Raw genomic sequence first — 24,272 nt, forward strand, 5'->3', positions numbered from 1 at the left:
TAGCCTAATAAGAAGTGCTACATTCTGCAACAGCCAGTTTTTATTGTAAAAAGGACAGACTGCAGCATTTCACAAGAGAAACACTTTTTAAATGACAGTTTGGTAGGTTTTTGTTAGCTTAATGCCCCACCTGCTGGCTGATGACTAAATTACATTGTGACAAATCATCAAAGAAGTCACATGCCTATTATTCTGTCACCAGTAGGTAGCTCTACGCTGTCATGGCAACTGGTACAAGTCTATGTAGAAGATGGACTGCACAGCTGGGTTCACCACAGCATGAAGATTAAAATACAGGCACAGAACCTAGATGGTTATAAAGCAGACGTTAGTCTAAGAGTTTTAATATCCATCCAGACTGATCACCCTTAAGTATTAGAACACAGAACCTAAGAAATACTGCAAGGCCTGTGAAGTCCTCATGTATCTTTAGCTCAGTCACTACACTGGACTGTGTCATATTCAGGTACAGTTTCTCAAAAATGGATCAGAGTCTAGGAGAAGAGACTAAAGTCAAGGTTTATAATGTAAAAATATTTCAGTCTCATTTGTTTTTGAGAATGCTGTTTGAAATAACAATTTTAAAGCTTAGCTTATTTTAAAGAATGAGTACTGCCTGCTGCTCACTTAGTAACCAAACCTCGCTTCGTTGAAGGAGCTCTGCTTGCAGTTTGTGTTGGCCCAAATTCAGGACCTGCTTAATAATGTGAAAATGCGTAAATAAGGGACCTTTCAGAAGCAGATGTGTCTTGCCTGTCATGTCCACCCCCCCACCCCACCCAGCTCAGGCAAATGGAGTCAATGGACACTTATTCAGCTCATAAAAGGCAAAAGAACAGCTATGGGGAGACATGACATGTTTCTGCAGTGGCTCTGAACTTCCACAGCATCCTATAAAACGTTCTTTCCCTGGAGATACAAGGATTTGCTGAGGCGTCAGTCAAGGATTACCTTCTATTTCAATCCACTAACTCCACAGTTCAGGCCTCCTGGACCTACTGCAGATATTCCCACATATAATCAACTGCAAAATCTTATTAAAACCTGAACAAATATAATCATGTTACATGTATCAAGAGAAGTCAGAAATCCATATTCAGGCTTCCTTCTCCCCAGCAGACATGTTTAGTATTGCCCCAGTATTAGAAAGGATGCCTCGGTGTGAACTGTCACACAGCACAGCAGCTCCCCATCATCTAGTAGCCCAGCATTCTTAAGTGTTGTGCGCCTTACCAAGTCCCCAGAAAACACAGTAAAACAAAACTCATCAACCCAGATTTCACTATTTACTAACAGGCAACACAGCACTGAAACATCACTTCTGAAACTTCTTAAAAAAAACAAAAAAAAAAAACACCAACTAGTTTTAAAACCTGCTAAAAGAACTGCACTTTTAATTAATGAAACTACCACAGACCACTGAAGAAAACAAAGTTTCTGTATCTGGCTGTCTCCTATGTCAGGGAATATCTCACTGTTGCAGTGATTAAGCCAAACTGACAGGTTCAGTTACATGAAAGCTATTGTAACATTCAAGTAGAAAGACCACACAGCCGTATTTCCCTGTCAAAACCAGAAGTGTCTCATCAATAAAGATCTGTTGAGGCAACACTTCCCTACAAGAGATTGAGCAAATAAGTCAGTTAGCTATTTAGAAAGATCTCTATTCCAGTGAAAGCAGAATCAGAAGCAAGCGACCTCAATTATCACTCCTAACATTTAGTGCTCTATCAGCAACTTTTATCTGTTCAAGTGAAACATCTAACAGAGACCTTCTGCTTTTTCCTTTTAAAAAATTTACTCTGGTATTGTAAGCAATCAATTACACGTTTGCTCAAAATAAAGGTAGTTAACAGTCTTAAGAGAGTTTAAGGAAAATTGTATTCACAATATAAGGTTTTGTCTATATGCTATGCATACATATCTTGACAAATGTTTTCAGCTTAATTACTGTTTGACATCTCTTAACTACCATATGATCTCTGTATGTAGCACCGAGTGTGAGAGCCCTCTAATGGCTGCAGCGGAAACACCATCTGCAGCAGCCTGGAAACCAACCTACAGCCCACAGGGCAGCAGCTCAGCACAGGGGGTCTACCCCCACAGGTCTGCAGAGGATTTTCTCTCAGTAACTACAGATACGACCTTCAGAGATTTCCATCCTAAGAGGTGTGTGAAAGGAAGATACTTTAGTAAGGGTATGTCACAAAGCTTTAGTATATTGACCTCTGACCAACTCATATTCCATTACCTGCCTTAATACCCTTCTAAAAGCCAAAGTGTGCAGCCATCCCAGATACAGGCGTATTCCTAAAAGACTACCATGGTGTCTGTAGGATTCCCTTTGCATGTTTTAAGAAAGGCATCATTCATCTTGGCTTGCTATGATGCACAGGAGCCATTAATCCTGTTTAAAACATTTAACTGGTCTCTACATTTAGTTCAGAGCCAGCTTATGGCAAAAACTGGATGGCTGCACAGCTCAGCCATGTATGACTCTATGAACTGCTACAGGCCAAAACATTTTACACTTCTAAGCACCAGTTTTTTCCCCAGGGAAATGAGGGAACAACCTCTATTAACTGATGGGTTCAGTCCTAAATTGTTCTAGGAAGACTTTACATGAAGTTTAAGAATTCCTTGAATTCATAGTGTATTGAAGGAACCAACAAAACATAAAGGAGAAAATTATTTGGTTAAGATTCCTCTATCCAAAAAAGGCATCACTCACCAAACATTATTCCTCTAAATTCAAGACAGAAAGCAGAGGATACAGCCAGATTTATGCATCTTGAATGGGGTAGGGGAAAAGGAGACCAGCCTCCTCCATAGTTCAAACAATACATTGAAATTTGAACACCTGACTTACAGAAGTACCAGTAGGAACAGGTTAACAGCTGGAAGCTTTGAGGGCACAATTACAAACACACACCCCAAGAGAAAAGGAGTGCTGCAGACCCATAGGCAGAGTACTGTCTCACAAGCAGTACCTCTAATATTCCACCATCTCAGAAATATAGTCACTGACTGCAGCATCCATCTTTACTGGACTATGTATCCAGGGGTCCTCAGACAGTTATTGTGAACTGAACTATGCTGCTAGTCCTAAACCAGTTACCATATGGATAATTCCTTATTTTCAGCTCCAACAACGTATTCTACAGTTACATATTTTTAAATTTAAAAACTTGTCCTCATTACTCTTACTAGAGCCTGCCAACATTAAGCTAAAAGAATGAAAAATCCTTTTTCATTTTGCCTTGAGCACCAAGTACATAGACGTTCACACTACTGGAAAAAAACTTCAAATTAATTTACAGTAGCTGAAGCCAGAACAGTCACTGGGATAATACAAAGGCCTCTGTAAACTCAGCTAGCACCTTCATTCTTAAAAACTCACAGTGAAAGTGTATTTTACTCCCCCTAGAAGAAAGTTTGAAGTTCACAAACTTCAGAGTATAAATGAAAAAATCTGAAGTAAGAATCCATTCTAGGTTGCAAAACTACTTAAGCTTTTTCTTGAGATGCATGTTTCATCTGAAGAACCCCGCTACTTACTTTTTTATAGCCTGTATCATCTTAATTTTTATTTTCTCAGCTACACTGGAAGTAGACATGAAAGCTTTTAAATTATATGTCTGTCCTAAAATACCAGCCTATCAAGTCATTCCTGGTAAGAATATGGACTGTATACCTGTTAGAGGACTTCAGGTATCTGTTCCATTAAGGTATGCAGAAAAAAACCCTGTGAAATACAAGGGAAAATTCTTTTGTTTCTTTGTAGCATGAAATCATCTTAATGCAAGTCAGAATTCAGCATCTTGGTTTAGAACACAAATACCTAGAAGGATAAAATATTTCTATTTTGACAAGGAATTAATGTCTGTGCCAGACAATCATTCTAATGGAGATCCAAGAATACCATCTGGCTGGCTGGCTCATTCCAAGAATAATTCTGTCAGGTGGCAAAGCTTGTAAAAAGAGCATGAAAAGGCCACAGCACCAAGCAGCTCACTGGGACACATCAGGTAAGCACCTCAAAACAAGTGTCATAGTTCTGTAACACCAAGTACATACAAGCACTGTATTTTTCTATCTTGTCTAAACAATTGTTTCTTCTGACAAAAAGCTGTCCCACACAGAATGTGTATGTACCTGCCCTCTGCAAGCAGACAGATCCACAGAAACTCACTACTGCCTACTAGTTAACAACATAGGCCACTGGATTTGATAATATAAAGAGGCACAAATTTGCAAAAAGTTCCAATTGTGCACCTATTTTGGAAAGGCCTTCAGCTACAGTCATATTAAACAGATGTTTCAACTTTCTGAATGCACACAAAAGAGATTTACCTACTGTTTTCGCATTATGCTTATAGGGTACTCCTAAAGAACATTAAAAATCCATGTTCTTTGTTATAACTTGTTACTTTTACTGGCATATGCTACAAAATGCACAATTCCCAGATGGGAAAAAAAAAATTGAGTTTCCTATGGGTGAGAAATGGCTAACAAAACTAGTACAACATGCTCTAATGGAAGAGAAAATAAATGGCACTCATAAGGCCTGGGCTATGCATTTTGCTGTGATGAGCCTTCTCAGCATGCTTGTAAGAACAGTTCGTATCTAACATCACCATTTCAAACATAGTGAACAATCAACTAGCTCACCAGATGGTCCTACGGCTAACACTTGGACAAATAAACAAAATATGCACTCTATGTAGATATCTTCTGTTTTATTTCTTCCTTTGGTGTTGAGACTTTTGAATGAGAACAATACACAGGCACTTTGCTTTCTTACAGCTACAGCATAAAGCCTGGAATACATCCCAGGGCAATCAAGCCAACTAGAACACAAATCGAAAATGAAATGTGCATTTGCAAAGGAACAATTCCTTTATCAATAAACTGACATCACAGCTTTAACAGCCTGAATAGGCTGTTTAGGTACTTAAGTTGCAAAGGAAAGGGTCCTGATATTCAAAAAACTCTAGGTTTATTCATTTTATTAATAAATACTGAGTTTAACTGTGTAAGATTTTAAAACTTCATAAAGCTGCTGCTAACACAGAAGTGAAGTATAATCAAGCTATTATCTTTACAACAGTATTCTGAGAAAAACATGGCAAACTTATGGGAACACTTGACATAGTATCTTTAGTGACATGTAACAGCCTAAGCAGAGAAGAGGTTAACAGCTCTGCCTTTTCAGATCAACTCATGCTGTCAGAACACTGGAACAACTCTGCATAAAGTTGCTCCAAAATCTACTCCCTCACCACCCGCCTTGGTTAACAGGATTCCATCCAGAACACTCCTGAGAAGCAGCCCTTGGATGTTTTTCATGCTGCAACCATATTCTCTTACATGTCCAGGTCTGCAGCAACTCAGTTTCCTTGCCATTACATGTTTCACTAATACCTACTTTCTGGTTAAGTCTCTGCCCTAAACCTTTTGGAAATTCAAAGCACGACATGCAATGCTGTTTGAATGTATGTATACATTCTCAAAGAGGCATAATTTCCTTTTTAGTCTGGAGAGACTGAGGTCTTTGAGCAGGAGAAAAGTAGACTAGGGTCCAACATACACACGAGACTGAATGCAGTTCTCAGTTCCACTCCTTCAAAACTGCAGCTAGTAACTACTACAAAATTAAGTTTGTCACAACAGATTCACTGTAACTGGAATTCTCATACAGGGAAATAAATATCAATAGCTTTAACAAATCTTCATTATGTGGTCTTTCTCAAGGTAGCTTAAAATTAGCTCTAGTCTTGTATTAGCATGTCATTAGAAGTTTGGAAAGCCAAGTCAAAATAAAAATTTATTTTAATTATTTCAAAACGTATGACTAAAATCTACATAATTATTAAAATAGGCTTACAGATATTCTTTGATTAACAGTTTGCATCACATAACAAAGCTGTATTTTAAATGCAGTATTTTCTCACAATTTTAACATACAGGTATTGCTAAAATTTTTCCAAGTAAAAAAAGCATACTCTACTGAGTAGCCAATACAGCTAATTACATTCTTGCATTTTAAGTTACATGTAGGAATTTTAGGATTCTCTTCATTACTTTCCCAAAACTAATAGTGATGCTCAAGACTGCAGGTACATAAACTGTCATTAATGAACATAACCACATTGATTATGTAGTCTAAAGAAAACCAGGACTTAAAGGGCTTCAGTTGAGTTACAACTTGACATCTTCTGTTCCACTGATTAAGAGCTCAGTTTTAAAATACAACTTCTTGGGCAAATAACTGCTTCCATTTTTTAACTGCAAGAGGTAACTGGTCAGTATTAGTTACTTAAATTGTGGTGTAAGAAAAATTAAGTGTAACATGCAAACTGTACCTTAAAGCTCAAAATAAAATCCACATGCAAACAGTTTCTCCCATGCAAACAAACTCTTCAACATTCCAGTTAGTTATCACAGAAAGCATGCAAATGACTAATAAAACCTGGAGGTCTGTCAACTCTTGCAACTTTAAACTTCAAACTACTCTAGCAAAAAAACAACTGTATTGGAACAGGTAGAATAGGAACACAAACTTCAACTTGAAGCAACTTCTTGAACAAGGTTATACTGCATATATCGCTAAACTGAACTGTAGTAACATCAAGTTAATGAATTTAGATATTTTAAAGAAAGTCCTTGTTGGTCAAACACTTTTGAGCACTGCTCTTCCTTTTCTGAAGTGATGTGCCTTCCTCTCCTGGAACGGGATAGGAGAAAATACAGGATTTTTATATATATGTGTGTGTACATATAATTATCACAATAAAGCAACTGAAGTTTTGTGAAAAGTATCTTGAGACATTCTGTGCTCTAACCACCCCCCTCCAAAACTGATAAATACAGTTTCTGTATTCTGGTTTCAAAGTACATGCACCTAATTCACCTGTCTATCCTTTTAAAAATAAAGCAAGCAAAGTCATATATAGCATCAATAAACAATACAAGTTATACACCGTTTCAAATGTAATCAGTTAACTAAAGACTGAAGACATTCAACAAAAATATGATGACCAGCTACCAACCTGGACTACAGTTCACTGTTTAAAGAGTAGAGATTTTACACAGGTATAAAGAGCCACTACTCACATTGAGCGCTTAACTGGTACAAAAATTATCAAGGCTCAAACTCAACACACCCTCTGTCCAAACTAGGGAATAACCCACTGCCCTTTCAGCAATTTGCCATTGAGAAACTATTAGCCAGTCTTATGCTCTAAGTGTCTGCAAATTGACTGTTCAACAATATTTTTATGCAGTCTTGCATTAAATCCACTGAATCCAATTTCAGCACTTGTTTCCAGCATTAAGCAACTGAGAAATAAATACATATTATCTCAGTGCATGCACAAGAAAGAAATTAAAATGGCATTCCACATACGAATCCCTTCATCTTTATGGTAGCCTGTAAGTGAACAACATGAAGGTGTGTTTTAGGGATTTTGCTTTCGCAACGTACCTTGAAGTAGTCTTCTTGTGATACAAAGGTGTTCCTCAGCCGGTTCTCAGGGTTAAACAGACAGGATACAACTGTTTGTATGCTCCTGTCCACAGACTTCTGAAATACAGTTATAGGTGCATCTACAACAATACTCATTTTCTTAGCCCGCTACTAGCAATGTGGGTGTGTCACAGATTTACTTTGCATTCAGTATGCCTCTCAGCTGCATTATGTTTCCTGAGCTTTTGGTCTCTTAATCTTGAAAAACATAACAGTTCTGACCAGTGACATACCAGTTCAGTTGTGGAACAGGCTGAGAGCTGCAAAAATGAAGTCTCCTTTGGCCAACATCTAACTCTGAGTTCAGTTTTCTAAACAGGGGTGACCTTCCACAAAAGAAAGCGCAGAAGGGAGTAAAACACTACCAATTCAGGTGTTTGAAGCTTAAAGTAAATCTTCATAAAACAGTAGGCAGTACTCCCAAACCTGCTTTCTTAGTGACTGCAATTTCCCCCGTAATTCTCAGCAGATTAAGTAAAGCCCTGACACTTAAAATCCTTGTGTGTTCTACTTCATTAAGTACAACATTTTAACAGTCCTCAGCACTCCAGACAAACACTAATAGTTTCAAGGAAACATGTGAGCCTTCTGAAGTTGTACACAGAAATCAGATACAGTGGATTGAGCAACTGGCTAAAGTGGCAACTATAACCTCAATTTCTATTATACTGGTCAGAAGCCCTCTTCACCAAACCACATAACACTCATGTGCAAGTTTCTGGGAATAGGATGTATGACAAGAAAAGTAATCATTAAAATGTTGAGACAGTGCTTACCTTTTGTGGACTGTTGGTAGATGACTGTGTAGGCTCTGGAACAGCACATTCTGTCTGTATAAATTCTGGATCCTCAGTGCAGTGATAGCTTACTGAAGTATAAACCTGTAGAGTTTAAAATATTGCCGTTCCAGTAACACTGAAAACATGCACAATTTTGCTGTCATTGGTCCTCACTGACCCATAAGCTATGCCAGCTTTATCTTCACACTTCATCAAAAGTTTCATGAGTGGGGTAAATACTGTGTCCTGTTTAAGAGAGTTCAACTTCCTTCTGTGAAGGATACATTCTAATAAATGTCTTCTCTCCCCACTAATCACCCTTGAGAGTTAGCTCCTCAACCTACTTCCTCCATGTATGGGTTTTGCCATCAAGTGTATTGAGCAATGAAGGCATTCAGTAAGAATGAAACTACCAGCAAGGAACTTCAAGAGATTAAGCACTAAAGTCAAATGGAAGAAGCAGCAAAACATTTACTACCACTGACCTTCCTAGAGTCACTTCTCTCTATGCAGTTCCTTTCCTTCATGCCAATATACTTTTTTTCCAAAAATGTAAAAAAAAGTCTAGAAAAGCACTTTTCCCAGGATCTCAGTGGCAGGGTTAAGCAATTTCAGGGGGCAAACTTGACACACTCCCCCTGCAAATTAGTCATATATTCACCCAGAATTGACAGTAGTTTTCAACTTCCTGCAACATCATTCTTAAAAATGTTATTTGCAATTATACACAGCAACTGTAAGACACTCCCAAAAAGCCCTTCAACATCAAAACTGTAATTTCAAGCTGATGATACCGGGAGATACAGAAGGCTAAAGTGTGAGCAAGACTATTCCTTTCTGAACACCATCCCTAACAATCAAAAGGTGTATCATATCTGACCTCATGACAACCAAGGTATTCCATTTATGAATGGAAATTATGACTATCCACCAAACAAACAGACAGGTATAAAGCAGCAGACTGAACAATGAAGTCCCCTATCTCCTTACCTGCCTGTCCTCTTAAGTCTGTAAAGATTAAGTTGCTTAACTGAGACAGTTGTAAAAAAGTTGTCTGTTCATATAATCAAGCTTACAACACTAATTCAAACCACCATGTACCCCTAGTAAAAAAACTCTGGTTTGCTACCATTTAAGAGATATACTGCAGCTGTATCATGTTCATGGACATCATTCAACAAAACTTATTTCAAGCCTACAGGGTAATCAGTATTCCAGCGACTTCTGAACTCCAGTATGTTTCAGCTCCCTTTAAAGCAAAGGTAATTCTCACTAACAGAAATACAGACTTGCCATGAAAAGAAAAAGGCTGCTTCTCTGATGAGAAGCTGAAAGCAAAGCTTAGTACACATTAAGTATTCTTCTAATATGATCAGAGACAATTGTCAGATGTGCGCAGGCAGCAATATATATGCACAATTTTCTTCATTTTTCCCCCAATTACCTTCCAGACATTCTACAGACATCTGCTTGGAATTAGCCTGAAATATCCTTAAGAAAATTATGTATTACAGTTTTTGAACACTTAATAGAAATTGTACTCAAATACAAGATTATACCCAACGAACAACAAAAATATCTAAGACACAAGTTTAAGTTCCAACACTGTTAAAGAAGTACACAATGTTTTTTCCTCTTTTGTGGATGTCACTTATGTAAAGTCACAGAAAGAAAGCAATTTCTTTAGAAGCCATCAACACCATCTACAGCCTGTGACAGCCTGATAAATAAGTTAAAAAAAGCTGTTGAAAGGAGCAAAAAAAAAAAAAAAAAAATCAGTATTTATTTAACAAAGCAGGTATTTTGAGGTCTTCTAGGCTTTAGAAAAATGTGGAACAATAAGCAGTAATATTATACAGATCCTTTAAGTCAGGACTGTACATCAGGTCACCACTTGTTTTTCCTTCAACAGTTCATGAAAAACCAATTCTGTTCATGTTAAAATTCCAGGATTCCGTGATCAGATTACATGCAGATCCAGTCAACAACAATCAGTTTTATATTTTTTACATATCAAGCTGTCAAAACAGTGAGTTAATAGAGAAGACAAAGTTCTGTAAGTTAAACTTTGTAGACTTACCGGAGGCATAACATAATTTCTTTGCTCCCCAGCAAGCCACTGTGGTTGAACCTTAAACAATAATTGGACAAGAATCAGCATTTACTCATTCATTTCCAATACAAATAAGCAACGGCTCTTTAAGAGCCACCATTTATATAATATTTCATGTCTGGATTTTTCACTAAACCATAGTTTACAGTCTTCTGTCCAGCAACATGGCTTTTTCACATGTACCTCATGTAGTGTTTAGCACAAGATCACCCTCACCAGATTCAACTACCTCCTCCTTCCTCTTCTCATTCCAAGTTTTTTTTTTTAATTAATATTTCTAAATATTTCTAATCAGAGCATCCACACTAAAAACCTCCCATTACTAAACTACTTCTACTTCCGTTTCAATAAAACAACTTACCCACAGATTTTTTACTTCAAAAGTCACTATATCAGCTAAGCACCTTCCCAGACATTTTTAGCTCTATACAGAGCTCATGTAGTCTGACAAGACTCAGCAACTCTAGGTAACTAGCATCAACTACCTGCACTGTATAGCGTGCAGAAATGCAAAACTTAAGCTCCTTCCCATGAGAAAAAGTACTACAGATCCATGTACTTTTTGCTAACTTGGAAGTTGTTTAGCATCCTGTGTTTAACAAAAAAAAAAAAGTATGCTAACTTATTTAACAGTTTTAATCACATTAGGACAAAAGCCTCAGTAATTTTGTTTCTACTTTTGATTTCTGTGAATCAGGAGCTGAAGGGAAATAGAAATCACAGAAAACAAAACACAGAAAGATCAGACTCCAGGTAACATTGTCCATTTAATTCCAGTATTTATCAGGTATCAAACAACCTTTCTGCTACTACTAAAGAATTACATACCTGATAGTTGTAGGCTGGCTGATATCCTACAGGAACTTGTTGCTGTATCAATAAAGCCGGTGAACTGTATGGATATGTCTGCAAGAGAAAACTCTTAAAAATTCAAGTTTGAAGCAAGATAAAAATACGATATTTGTAGATGTATTTATCAAGCCAGGAGCACACTTCTAGAAGCATACAATCACATTCTTACTTGAATTTGTTTCAAAGCAGCATCATTATTCAAGAACCCTTACAGATTTCCCATGGGGCTTCAGCACTTCAGGCACGGTAAAACTCTAGCAATTTGGATTCTAATGTGTATTACATATCTAAAAATCCAACATTTGCTTGTAGCTGATCTTTTAAGTCATTTCAGAAGTACAACTCATCCCACAAGCTTTCTAGAGTAGATCTGAAACAGACCAACTACCATGAAATTACAGACTACAGCCTGAAGACCAGTTTCTTGGAGCTAACAGCAAGCTAAGTATTATAGCTTAGACAATTTCCTAGCATTTCTTCACTGCAAGTATTTTGACACCATGTTAACCTGGAACCTTCTCAGCCTCTTCAGAGAATATTTAAAGGTACATTCCAGCATTTAAGATAATTAGTTTCTCTCTCCTACACAATTTAACTTTCCAATAGAAGTGATACTATCAAGCTATCTGCCTTAGAAAAATAAATATTTCTGCAAGTCACTGCAGTTTGTTCATTTGCTTAAGAAAATATACAAAACAGAATCAGTTTGCAATTAATATTGCCCTGTTGTATTGCCATATCAGATAGGGTTAACACAGGAAGAGGCTGTAATCTGGAAAGCCTTCTATTCACAGTGTAATACTCATAACAAGGTCAAAAGTACTCTGCCCACACCTCAGTAAGAATGCTTATCTGAAGTACCAATAAAGTCATATCCTGTAGGCATACTGTACTGGTCACAGCTGTTAACAGCAGGTGTCGTAACACGGTGCTCTTAAAAGGACACAACAGCAGCTCAGAAACAAGAAAGAGTACCACCGTCAACTTCTGTTTCCACGATTTAACAAGAAAAAGAAAGCTAACAAACCACAGCATCATCACAACACAAAACCACCACATTTTTTTCTGAGTTTTTTTTCTGAGACAGGGCACCAGTACATTAAATATCTGGATGCATTTGCTATGTGAAGTGCATCTGCAAAATGTAACAAGATCACTTAAGAACTGTTATAAAACTTAATCTTAGCTCCACCTTCTAACAGTTCTCATTCTCAAAATAAAAAGTATCTCCCTGTCTTTTGTTTTATAAAGACGGTACACATCACTGAGTAATTTTTCGAAGTTGCCAGCATTTTTTAAGTGGTTTGAAGTTGGGCACTTCTTATTGGGAAAGGTAACATGAAAACAAGCAGATAAGAGAAGACTAATCTCAATACATATTCCTGATGTTTTATGTACTCGCACCTTCAAAAATAATTAATTATGATTCAAAAAATCAGTGGCAGGAACAGCTTTACCTGAACATACTGCGTTACCGGGCTCATTACAGCTGGAGGTTGCATGTATGTCTCCGTATTTTGATTACCCCATACACTATGGAACTGTGGTGCAGGAGGATTGAAGACTAGTGGTCTGGGATGCACATAAGAACCTTGTTTTAAAGCAAAGAAACAAAGTATTAAAGCATTTGCATTATGCATTTCATTAGTAATCTGAATTCAAGCTGCAAAAAAACTGAAGTGTTTTGACTCTGGTTTAACTCAACATCGACTGTATTGGATTGTGCTACTGACACCAGTTTTATTATCAAAACTGTACAACATCAGACAAGTAGTGAGGTCATAAAATTCAGAACCAAAGTTTAACATACAGACATGTAATATACATATTACATCAGATAAAAAGGATTAGCGAGGATATTAGCCCATAATTAAGAAAAAATGTAATACATATTTGTACTATGAACAAATTTGTTTATATCTACTCACACAAGTTTTGTTGCTTCCTAATTGCTGGTCCCAGCTTCAGCCTTTTGCCATGGAAGTTGATTTGTGACTGAAAGACAGATTTTCTGTAAGCTGGACAACCGGTGAGGTGGGTGGCGTAATTTTAAAGAAACCATACTCTGCTTCTACACTACGTATCATCAACTCACACATAGGCTCAGCCGCCACCATTCTTCTGTCCCACCTCAACACCTTATGCCTTTTATCTTTACAGCCATTTGCCTACTCACCAACTCTACAAACCTATTCTGTATCACTTGCCTCAATGGCAACAAGCACTACTAGTAGTTTGCAACTACCCTATCAGTGACTGCCAGTCTTTTGGTTCTATACACACAGATTTTAGCTGTTCTTGCCTCAGGAAGGCTGTTAATGTTAATGTGAAGTAACCACAGCCTAGATTCCCAGGCAAACCCATTACAACACAACTCACCTTCCTTCCCACAAACTTCCTAACAGGCTTCATATAACATGTTAAAGCTGTCCACCTGATATTAAAGGAAACAGAAGGCTGTATAAGCACTACCGTTACCTGCATGTTACTGTATTCTCTCTAGTGAAATTCATGTGCATTCCTTCAGAACATCCAAGAAATGTGCTCGTATTTGACTACTTTGGCCAAAGCATTTATGCAGCACACAGACTAATCCAGAAAGAATGAAACTCAAATATGGTTCACACGTTCCTACAATACTCAAACCCAGGAATGCAAGCATCTGAAAGACTCGCAGAACAGGGCTGGAAGCACTCCTCAGCAGTCGGCAAATGCTCAAGACATATGTATCTTCTCATTCTTCAAGTTCCACCCAAATGCTTGTTCACACAGAAGGCAGGATTTCAGACTTCCAAGGATCAATTACTGAAGAAAAATTTCAAGCATTCTCCCTCCCTGCAGAAGCTGGATTCTGTGTTCTTTACAAAAACTGCTCAGTTTCACCAACAGATGTAGCCTAAAATGGCACCACAATGTCCTTACACCTCAAGATCTATTTGGACTGACTATAGAAGACTACCTGTAAGATTTTTGTCTCTGCAAGATTACAGTTTAAGCCTAGAATATAGAATGTTGCTTTAATACGTTTAAGCAGGTATGTTTACTTCGGGACTTACGAAATTCTCCACATGAAGTTCTATAAAGGGAATTTACCTTTGGGTCTGATCTTGCACTCTGCCAAGATGGTAACAAGAAACATGTTTCCCTACCTATGAAGGTGGGCTCAGCACACACAACACTACTCAAAGTAGGTACTCTGTTTTACAGTGCAGAGGGCTACACCTGAGGCTTACAAATACTTTATACATCCCAAGTGCAAGATTTGTCTTACCCCAATTAACACAAATTTACTACCAAGTATTAAAATAAGTATTAGATGCATAGTCTATCTAGAGTTCCTACCTCATGCAACTCTAAAAACTTGCCTGCTTCAGAAGAAAATATGCAATTTGCAGCTATAGCAGACACCTCACTAAGCTTTTTCTCCTGTTTCTGCTAAGGAAAGTGCTTTGAACATGTAACAGCAACTTAACTTTAAAAATAAGTAGAATAATAGTAACGTTATTTCATCACCTTCATATACTGATAAAAATAAAGTATGACACAGGTGGAAAAGAACACCTCAAGAGTTTGACAGGTGCTTTTTTCAATTGATCCTGCAATCCTGTTGTGTCCAGAACCACAACTACACCTCCTACTTGAGCAACAAGAGCACTTGGAAGATAGGCCTCCCCTCAAAGCAGAAAGTAGATATCTGTTCTGAACTGCAAACAGATTTACTCTGGACCAGAGTGCAGTTATAAATAGAATCAGACCTAGATCAGAAGAAAAATACTTTCAGGTTGCACAGAGATAGGCAGATAAACAGAGACTTCAAGAGTGATTCTAATAATGGAGAAGCTTTATCTTGTTTATTTACATAAAACACTGTGACCACTCAATACAGATAATGACTTAAATGGTTTAATGAGGTATCTCTGCTTATGACTCCAGTTCTAAAATGCAGATATTAATTATTCCCCTGTTTCCACTCCCTCCTGAAGACAACAGCTTTGTAAGTTGATTTTTATCTGAAGATGCTTCCTCCCACCAAGACAGTAATTTGTACTGCTTCTACACCTGAAACTTGCACTAAAAAGATAATCTGCCATGTACTTCTGGGTCTTCCAAGACCTCTGGTATACAAAGCCACATCAGTAAATACTGTATTAATAGACATATACTGAAGACTTTTAGTTTTGAAGAAATGCTCACAGAAAACCAGCAACATACATGGCTCAAATGACAATGCTACTCAAGAGCTCTCTACATGAGATTGTCACCTCAGAGTGGGTATTCCACACTGATCTAGTACAATAAATGCAACCCATGGTAAAAGAAGTATTCTCAGATAAAGTCTGTTGCTCAATACAGCAGTATTTTTGTCAGCATACCACAAGACTTAAAAGAACAGCAAGCTTCTGAAGCCTTTTGGTGAGAATCAAGAGTCTCCTGCTGCAGTTTCCATGCCCTCCACTTTGTTCAAACATGTTCTCTTCCCCCTTAAGGAGCTGGACAGCCAGTGAACACATCTGAACACACCACAGAACACTAAATTTGTGCATGGCATGTTTATCTGTAATTGTCTTTCAGATCTACTTCCCTATCTGAGAGCTTCAGAAGCAACAGAGAGTGTTCATCTTCCAAAGACATGGGAATTTTCTGAGACAAAGACTTAACAGAGGAATGTATTTCAATACATGCTATTTTCACAGTCATTGCAGACAGTTTTGCATGAAAAAGGGACAATAAAGTTTCATCTGTATGACTAGCTATCAAAACCAAACAGATTTGGTTCTAAGTGTTGAGATTTGAAAGACTTAAAATTTCTCTGATACTGAACTCTAAAAGCAGAAGTGCCGTAAACAGTTCTGCCCCTTTATCTCCTGTGTGAACTACAGGAAAACCAAGTGACATGTGAACAGCTGCATCTTAAAGTCAAAGAGGCTTAAAAAAATACTTGCACTCCAGGTGACATCCAAATGCATAAATATAGCAAGAAAAAAACCCACGTTTAAACTGCTGAGACTTAAGCAAGAAACAAATGCTGTTTTCTATATCACTGTTATTCCCAATAGTAACACTGACAGACCTGTGTGTCTGCCATAAGCACAAGGGTTCTATGACAATCATCCAATACAGAAAGCAAGCTGCCAAAAAACCCACAAGGCTTTCAAGCACACAAATGAGTGACAATAACCAGAAATTCAACGACATGAAACATTCAAGCACACCAAGGCTAATACTAATTTTGTTTCTTACAGAAATATAGAGATTCTACCACCAGTAGAGATTTTAGCAAGTTTACTTTCTGGGCAGCCCTAGAATTCCCTTGTCTTAATTTACTCTACAGGGTACATGACTTGGTTTCCCCTGAACATGGTTTTCAGCCTTCACATATCAACTTCTTCAGATAACTTAAGACAAAGAGCTTACTTCTACTATTTTCTGAACATCCACATTGTCCAGGAAAGATACAAATCCATACCTGAAAAGAAAAAACAGGTTATTCAGTAAACAGATTTTTATTTGTTAGCTAAATTATTTTGAACAAGACCAGTTAACAGCATATATACCAGGTACATTATATTGCATGTCAAAAGTATCAAGTAGAGCATTAGTTTCGAATTCAGCATGAAAATGTATTTACTGCTAACCAGCAGCATATACTACTGGGCCACATGAAAAGAACTGAATGCCAGATTTTAGAATAATTTGAAATAGAAGTAAGGGCTATTCTTCTATTTGAGCTACTCAAAATGAGCACTTTTGTTGATACTACTAAGAAAACAACAATCTCTAAGTGTTAAGATCTGAATTATCATCTAATTTTGTATTTACCACAAAGGTTGATCAAAGCATGCATTACAGGAACACTGACACTAGTGGGGGAAGGGATCCTTGAAGTTTTTCAATTTATTTCACTGCGCCCCCCTAGTTTATCTAGTCTATAAAATGAAGCAGAGCAGTTGTATCAATCAATAGACTATCCCAATTTGTTATCGGTACTCAGAATATACACTGGCTAATTGCACATCAAAATTCACCATGAAGACCAGCAAGGTATATGAGGAAACAGATTTCCAGCTCATGTGTTACTGCATATGCCCAAAGTAAAAAACATGACTTTTTACGATCCATTCATGGAATCTTAGAAAAAAAATAGGGTAGAAGGAACCTCCAGAGGGTGAAGACTCCTTCTCAAAGCATGGATAACTTAAACTGGGAAAGCTTCCTCAGAACTCAACAAGCTGAGGTCCTACACATCCTAATTTACACGCTTCACCACAGACAATTCAGAATTTTTATATATTTCCTTTGTTTGGAATTTGTTCACTTAGTTTCACTCTTCACCCAAACAAGTTTAGTTGTTTTTTCTGTAATTTATCTCAGTGCCAGAAGAATGCAGTCCCATTGCCCTGAATAAACCATCCTGAACTCTCTCCAGATTGCTGACAACTACTCTGGCCATCAGAAAAGTTCTACGGAAAAACTGTCTGCATAAGTATCACACACTTTTCAAACTTTCTTTCCACCAGCTAAGCGAGAATAACTCTCTTTTCCCTGAACAGGTAGACTGAAGTCAGAAAAGAAAAAAAAAAAAGCTTTTTTTAAATAAGATTATACAGATTTAAGAGCAATTTTCATTTACAGGTTTCACAATGTTAATTCACCACAACAGAAAACTGAACCTAGTGTTAAGACCTAAGCATGTCAAGGATGTTGCTAAGCAGCTACTCATGACAGAATTGTATCCATGTAAGCAGCAACTTAAAAGAATTATTTATATTCTACTTACCCTTTGGAAACACCAGTTCTGTCAGTGATTATTTTCACCTCTTTCACAGTACCATATCGTTCAAAGAAACTGCGAATTTCTGCTTCATTCATCTGAAAGAAACAAAGGCTTCAATGTCTTCAAACACCTCCAACTGTTCAGAACTAATTTAAAGCAGCCAATATCATTTTTTAAACCCATCTTCTACCGTAAGAACTAAAATTACTCAACTGTTTCATAACTCCTTCATGACACTGCAATACCTTAAGATCAGTAATTTGACTAAAAAAGAAAGAAGAGACACACCACACACCCCCAGTAGTTGAATTCCCATCTCCTTCCCACTGAAGGGCCATATACCTACGTAAAAAAATTAAAAAGATATAAATACCCTTATATCAATTCCACCAACAAAGACTGTGTTTGGCATGATTTTTCCTTCTGGTAAAACATATCCTTGACTGGTTGTTGACAAACGGGTATTGTCCTCGGAGACACCTGCACACTGGGCCTCTGCATTTGCAGACTGAAAAATTTAAACAGATATAGACATTTCAGTAAAATTATTATAGTACACTTTAAGATACCAGAGTGCCTGCACCTTCATATCGATATAGTATACGACAACGAATTTCAATAGCACCTTTCCAACTACTTAACGGAAGTACTTGCTGCAAATAGACCATTCATTGGAAGAAAAGTTGAAGTGATTATTCTAAGAAGCTTTAAAAAAAAAAATTAAACCTACCTAGGCTACTTTAAGTAGCCCTGTCTGACCACGTAAAGCTCCATGACCATTGTTGCTACTACTAAACACACAGTGAGAACACCAAAATAAGTAATTTCAGAACTTTACCAAACTCCTTTCAGATTTAATCAATAAATAACATTAAAGATACTGTAAATTGATTATCCAACAGAATAAACTCCATCATCTTCCTGGCCAAAAGCTTTAAATATGTGAGATGTGTGTAAGCTTACAAATAGCCTCAGAGCCCAGGTAACAGGGTTACACTGCAAGTTAGTTGTAAGAAGGGAAAAATCAGACCTTGATGGAATATTAATGCCGTTCATTTCCTCAGGAAAAAAAACTCATATTAACTACAACAGGAATACAAATGACTGAAGACCTGAGTTGTCTGCACCATAGTAGGTTCTCAAACATGCACTGCACATACAAGAACTGCAAAGAATGTTAAGATTATAGAGCAACTATAGTCACAATGTGCTTTGCACATCCAGGCTGCAGATGCACCCTTCTAAATTTTTGTCACAATCTAGGGATTATAGATTCATTCAGTGCAGGGAAGATACAATGCTCCATAAACAAGCAATAATTCAGTATTTTGTTCAGATGAACAGACCACACGCAATTCCTTTTCTTGCAACTGATGGTAGAAAAAAATGTGTTCCATACTCTCCATAAGGCTCAAAGTGTGTTTAACAAAGTTAATTACAAGAACTAAAACACAACATAAGCAACACATGCATCACAAACTCAATCCCTTCTTTCTTTCTCCTGAATGAACAGTTCTAGCTATGTGCCATGCTTTGCCTGGCTGTAAGAACTACTCTGACCAGTTCAGTGTTACTCATGCCTCTACATTAATGCACTTCAAAACACTAACAAGTTTTTCCTTCTGATTCATCTGATGTGGCTTTATCTCTACTTCAGACACCCCAAACTTTGATTTAGTCATTTAGTTGGTATTTTGAAATCTAATAATTTGCAATAGGTGGCATCCAATTTTTCAATTTAAGTTTTCATCTTCAATACACATTCAAACCACAGCTCTGAGCGATGAGCACTCAAACTCAACACCAAGTAACAGAATGTGAAAACTACAGGAATCAAACTACACACGCGGCACAATTTGCCCAGCAATTAAACAAAGCCAAAACTAGAATTCAGCCCTCCAAATACGGTATCAGTGTGACTGAACCTAATTTACAACACACCATTACTAAAAGTTAGAGAAGGTTTGCCCCATCTCTTCCTCCTCCTGCACCTCCTCTGCACAAGTTTTAACACCTATCAGTTCAAATTAAACTGCCTGAACTCAATTTGGCAGGCAGATTAACACAAAGAAGTTTTTCACCCAATTAGTATTCTTCTGTTGTAGAGAACTGTATCAGCTTACTATGCTAACAGCCAAGCAGCAGGATCCACCTCAGGATCAGTGGATGCAGAAGAGGAAATGAAGGAGGCTGAGCCTCTTCTGAGAAGCACTAAGTTATCAGTTCAAAACCACTTCATGTTAGAATCAGGTTCCATCACACCAGATACTGTTGCCTATGCTCAATTTACTCAATTACTATGCTTCCTATTGCAAATTTTCAATAAAAGTTACACGTAATTGCTTTCCCTTTATGTTTTAAGAACTCTCTCTATCCCCCAGTGAAGCTGGACACCACAACTTCCATTGTTCCATGGTGGTAAAAAATTGTGTAATAGAACATTTCTGCTGTAAACACAAGGGCAGTTATCACCCTTCTTTCCTATTGTACAAGGACATCACCACACAAGGTAATCAGTCCTACATTTCACAAGAGAAAAATTTTGTAGTCCTTTTCAGACACATCCACTTTAGATCCCACCTCATTCTGCAGTTACATAAACACTTGTGCTAAAGTAAGAACACAACAAGGGCAAAAGTGATGCAAGAGCTGAGCAGGAGACCACTTCTGTGGCTGTACCCCCAGCTGAAGGGCACCTGAAGTTTGAGACTGCAGCGCCAGAGCAACCTCAGGCTGACCTAACTGTTGCCTTCTGCTCCTTCTGGATCTGTTTCAGTGAACCAGACTAAAACGTAAGTATCCACTTTGCTGGACAATTTCTCCGGCAACCTGGAAAGTTAAACAGCTCACAGCAGAAACACCCAGCAAGTGCCAGAACCAGCACAAGACAGTGGGCAGACATACTGCTGGCACACAAGTCGCAGGTGGCCCTGGCTGCCACGGAAGTGTAGCACTTGATTCTTACACTAACGATGCAAAAAAAACACCTTTATTAAATGCTTTAACATATCAAATATCTAAAATACAATGTAAACAGGCTGCTTAGGCATTCTAAGAACTGGTCAACATAAAAAATAAGCTTTAAGATTTTTTAATACATGTATTTATAACTTCAAAGGGAACGGTTGTTGAAAAAAAGCACAGTGGAAAAGTCTTGTGGTACAAAGACAGGAAACAAAATCTCCTCCTTCGAAAGTTACTTTTCAAGTCTTCAGTACTACAATGCAAAACTTCTGCCAATTCAAACAAAGTACTTCCCTATCTAAAACCAAGTTATTTTACCAGTGCAAACTGTAATTGTAATACCTAATGTAGTATCATGTAAACAACTGTAATTCTGCACCGTACAAGCAAAGAACTCACACTGCTACTGAATCAGTGTACAAAGCCTAAGCCCCTCACAAGTTTTCAAAACACAGAAAGTCCTGAAGTTTATCAGTTTGCTACACTGAAATTTTACCATCAGCCTAAGTGACACAGCCATTCAAAAACACCTGAAGTGAGCTTCATTTGTCTATCCATCTCATGCAGTATCTCCAAAATCAAATTCCTAGATGTCAGGGAACTTAGGGCTTACTTTTTTTTTTCAGTTTACTGAAAAAACTCCTCTTTATCTCCTCTTAACAGGAGATAAATTTCATCAGTTTGCTCTTTGCGTTATTCCAGCATCAAGTCTGAGCTGATGCCAGGAAACTGGAGTAACCTTTTAATTACAGCAGTAATGAAGCTAGTTACTTTTGACCAAAAAAAATAAAAAGTGGAAAAGGTCACCGTTCGGGCCAGACGGTGGGAACACCCAGCTACTCAAGTGGGTTACAAACATCACAGTCTGACGCACCATTAGATGAAAACCTTTACTTTTCCCTTAGCCACACAAGTCCCTGCTTTCTCAGGCATCTGCCTCTCTTTCCCCGACCTCACACATCTTTTGTTTAAAGCAGGTATTAAACTTCCTTTAAATGTAAACATCTAAACCCCCCGATATGTGTCCTGCTGCGCAGTTTCTGTGCGCAGGAGCCGGTTTCCATGGCAGCGCGCTCCCCACACAACACGACTCCCGCCGGGGGAGCGCAGCGTCGCCTGCCCGCTCGGCAGCAGGTGGAGCCATCGGCAAGTGCTGTAACACGGGAACGCCTGCGACTGGCAAAGCTTAACTTTTGTTGTTCTGTTGGTTTAGAGAACACCCTACTCTTGTGTTGAAGAGTTTAGGTTACAGTCGCAAATTTTTCAGGTAAAAAAATAAATAAAATCCTGAAGAAACAGCAAGTCGCATGGTGCAGGAGCAACGTGCGGGTTCAGGCAGTAATTCCCACTGCCGCATGGAGTCCACAACGCACTACACGAAGCCGCCTTTTTTTTTTGGCAGGTGGAAATAAAACAGAGAACTCGAGGCGAGCGCGTCACGGAGCCGCCGCCCCGCAGCCATTTAACGGCCTCCCGTCCATGCGGGCTTCGCACGTCGCCATTAACGTAACAGCGTCGTTACCAGAGGGGACGCGGGGGCGAGGGAAGGCGTCCCTCTGAGAACAATAGAAGCTGTTTGAAAGCCCCCGACGCCGGGGGCAAGGGTTCTACAGCCAGAGCCTAACGACAAGTGGGGATGGGAGTGCAAGCTGGGGGCAGACGGCGCCGCCCGGCGCCAGCGCAGCCTCGGCCTGCCGGCAGCAAGCGGCCATCGGAGCGGCGCCATGTGGCAGGGCCGCCACAAAATGGCCGCTCGTGGTGTGAAGCGCTTCCCGTCGCCAAGTCCGCACCAGGCCATGGAGCCGATGGCTGCGAGCCGTGACACCTGCCCTCACACAAACCTTAGGCTTTTTACTTGCCGTATCCCCTCTGTGACCTTAATCCCTCACCTCCTCTTAAGACTTTAAAACTTTCAAGATATTAAAAACGACAGAAACCTTCAGGGGTTCAACACAGGCAGCGGCACTACGGCGGCTGTGGGGACCCCCCCTTCCTCACCTGGAGAGCAACCAAAAAAAGTTAATGCCCAGCCCTCGCCTCCGCTCTCCGCGGGAGGGCCCGAGCAAAGCACTGCAGCCCCCAGCCAAAAGCCGCCCCACACGCAGCGTCCAAGCGCCCCCCTGCCCCCGCCCGGGCCGGCCACGGCGCCCCTTCCCTCCCCTCTTCTCCACTCACCATCATTCACCGAAGCTGAGGCAGCGCCCACACACTTAAAAATAAACGAGGCCTTTAAAACAAAAACAATACGAACTTTTCAGAGAAGATAAACACCGTACAGGCCTCTATGGTTTTTCTCTTTTTTTTTTTTCTTTTTTTTTTTTTATGTTAGAGAAAGGCGGCTGCTGTGGGGTACCGCTCGTCTCCTTAAGTAGCCCCAAGTGGAAGGGGCGGGGAGAGGCCACACCCGCCCCCTCACAGCCGGCACCGGCGCGGCCTGAGGGGCTCTCCGAGGGCTCGTCACCTCCCGGCCTGTGCCCCGCTCAGCTCAGCTCCTGTCTGTGTTTTGGCAGTGTCTGCAGACAAAGGCTGGACGGCTCCGTGCCTTTTCTCTTTGTTAAGAGATTAGGTGGGACTGTTATTATTGTGGCCTTGCTGTTGAGTGCTGTGTGGTAGCAGCACATGCTTGTCATTTTGACGAGAGCTAGCACTCTGTTGAGGTTTGAGAGGTGTTTTGTTGAAGAGGCTTTCACTCACCTTGAGACAAAAGCTGAAGCTTTTTCATCAGTGTTTTCATGAACCACTGTTACACAGCTGTTCTGGAGCAAGCTGCTGCCACCATATCTGCTGCCTGCACTGGAAACCAACCTGCTCTCCCTTCACCAGTTCCCAAGAATTTTCTAGAAGGAAACCTCTCCGGAAGACCTTCTGGTTCTACAGTAATAACATGCTTCTAAAGGGTTTTGCAAATTAGTTTTAAGTAGTTGCTTGCCACTGGTATCAAATGTTCAGAGCAAATACAGATTTTCACAAGTTTCAAGGAGAGGGGAAATGTACAGTTGGATTTGATCTTAAAGGTCTTTTCCAACTTAAATGATTTTATGATGCCTCACCAAAATAAACCGAGCCTTCGACTGTACTAGATTTTTGGTTTATGGTTTGTGTTTTGTTTTGGGGGCAGTGAGTTTATTTTGTTGTTTTTCTTTGTTCGTTTTGAATGGCAAAGGCCTACGAATGATGCTTGTTTAGGACGAAAAATGGAAGTACAAAGCTACATTGATAAACTGAAGTGCATATAAGAAGTAAGCTATTTTTTCCTGTGAG

General features: G+C 39.0%; 1 protein-coding gene across 7 annotated transcripts; it reads right to left on the minus strand.

Moving 5' to 3' along the window:
- Positions 1-5,808: 5,808 nt before the first annotated feature.
- DAZL (deleted in azoospermia like) lies at positions 5,809-23,798 on the minus strand. 7 transcript variants are annotated; one of them, XM_021290276.2, is made up of 11 exons: positions 23,706-23,798; positions 18,421-18,555; positions 18,051-18,142; positions 16,688-16,739; positions 13,201-13,267; positions 12,730-12,863; positions 11,249-11,341; positions 10,388-10,438; positions 8,305-8,409; positions 7,487-7,585; positions 5,809-6,727 (listed from the first exon to the last, which is right to left on the minus strand). In XM_021290276.2, exons 2-11 carry the CDS (start codon positions 18,457-18,459, stop codon positions 6,674-6,676), a joined length of 786 nt encoding a protein of 261 aa, XP_021145951.1. In that variant the 5' UTR covers positions 18,460-18,555; positions 23,706-23,798; the 3' UTR covers positions 5,809-6,673. The 7 variants fall into 7 exon arrangements, with proteins under 7 accessions (XP_021145951.1, XP_064907548.1, XP_064907547.1 ...); XM_065051476.1 differs by lacking the exon at positions 23,706-23,798 and adding an exon at positions 23,187-23,538 and having other exon boundaries at positions 11,249-11,326; XM_065051475.1 differs by lacking the exon at positions 23,706-23,798 and adding an exon at positions 23,187-23,423 and having other exon boundaries at positions 7,487-7,582.
- Positions 23,799-24,272: the final 474 nt, after the last annotated feature.

This window comes from Columba livia, chromosome 2 (genome assembly GCF_036013475.1).
Source record: "Columba livia isolate bColLiv1 breed racing homer chromosome 2, bColLiv1.pat.W.v2, whole genome shotgun sequence".
Taxonomy (NCBI): domain Eukaryota; kingdom Metazoa; phylum Chordata; class Aves; order Columbiformes; family Columbidae; genus Columba; species Columba livia.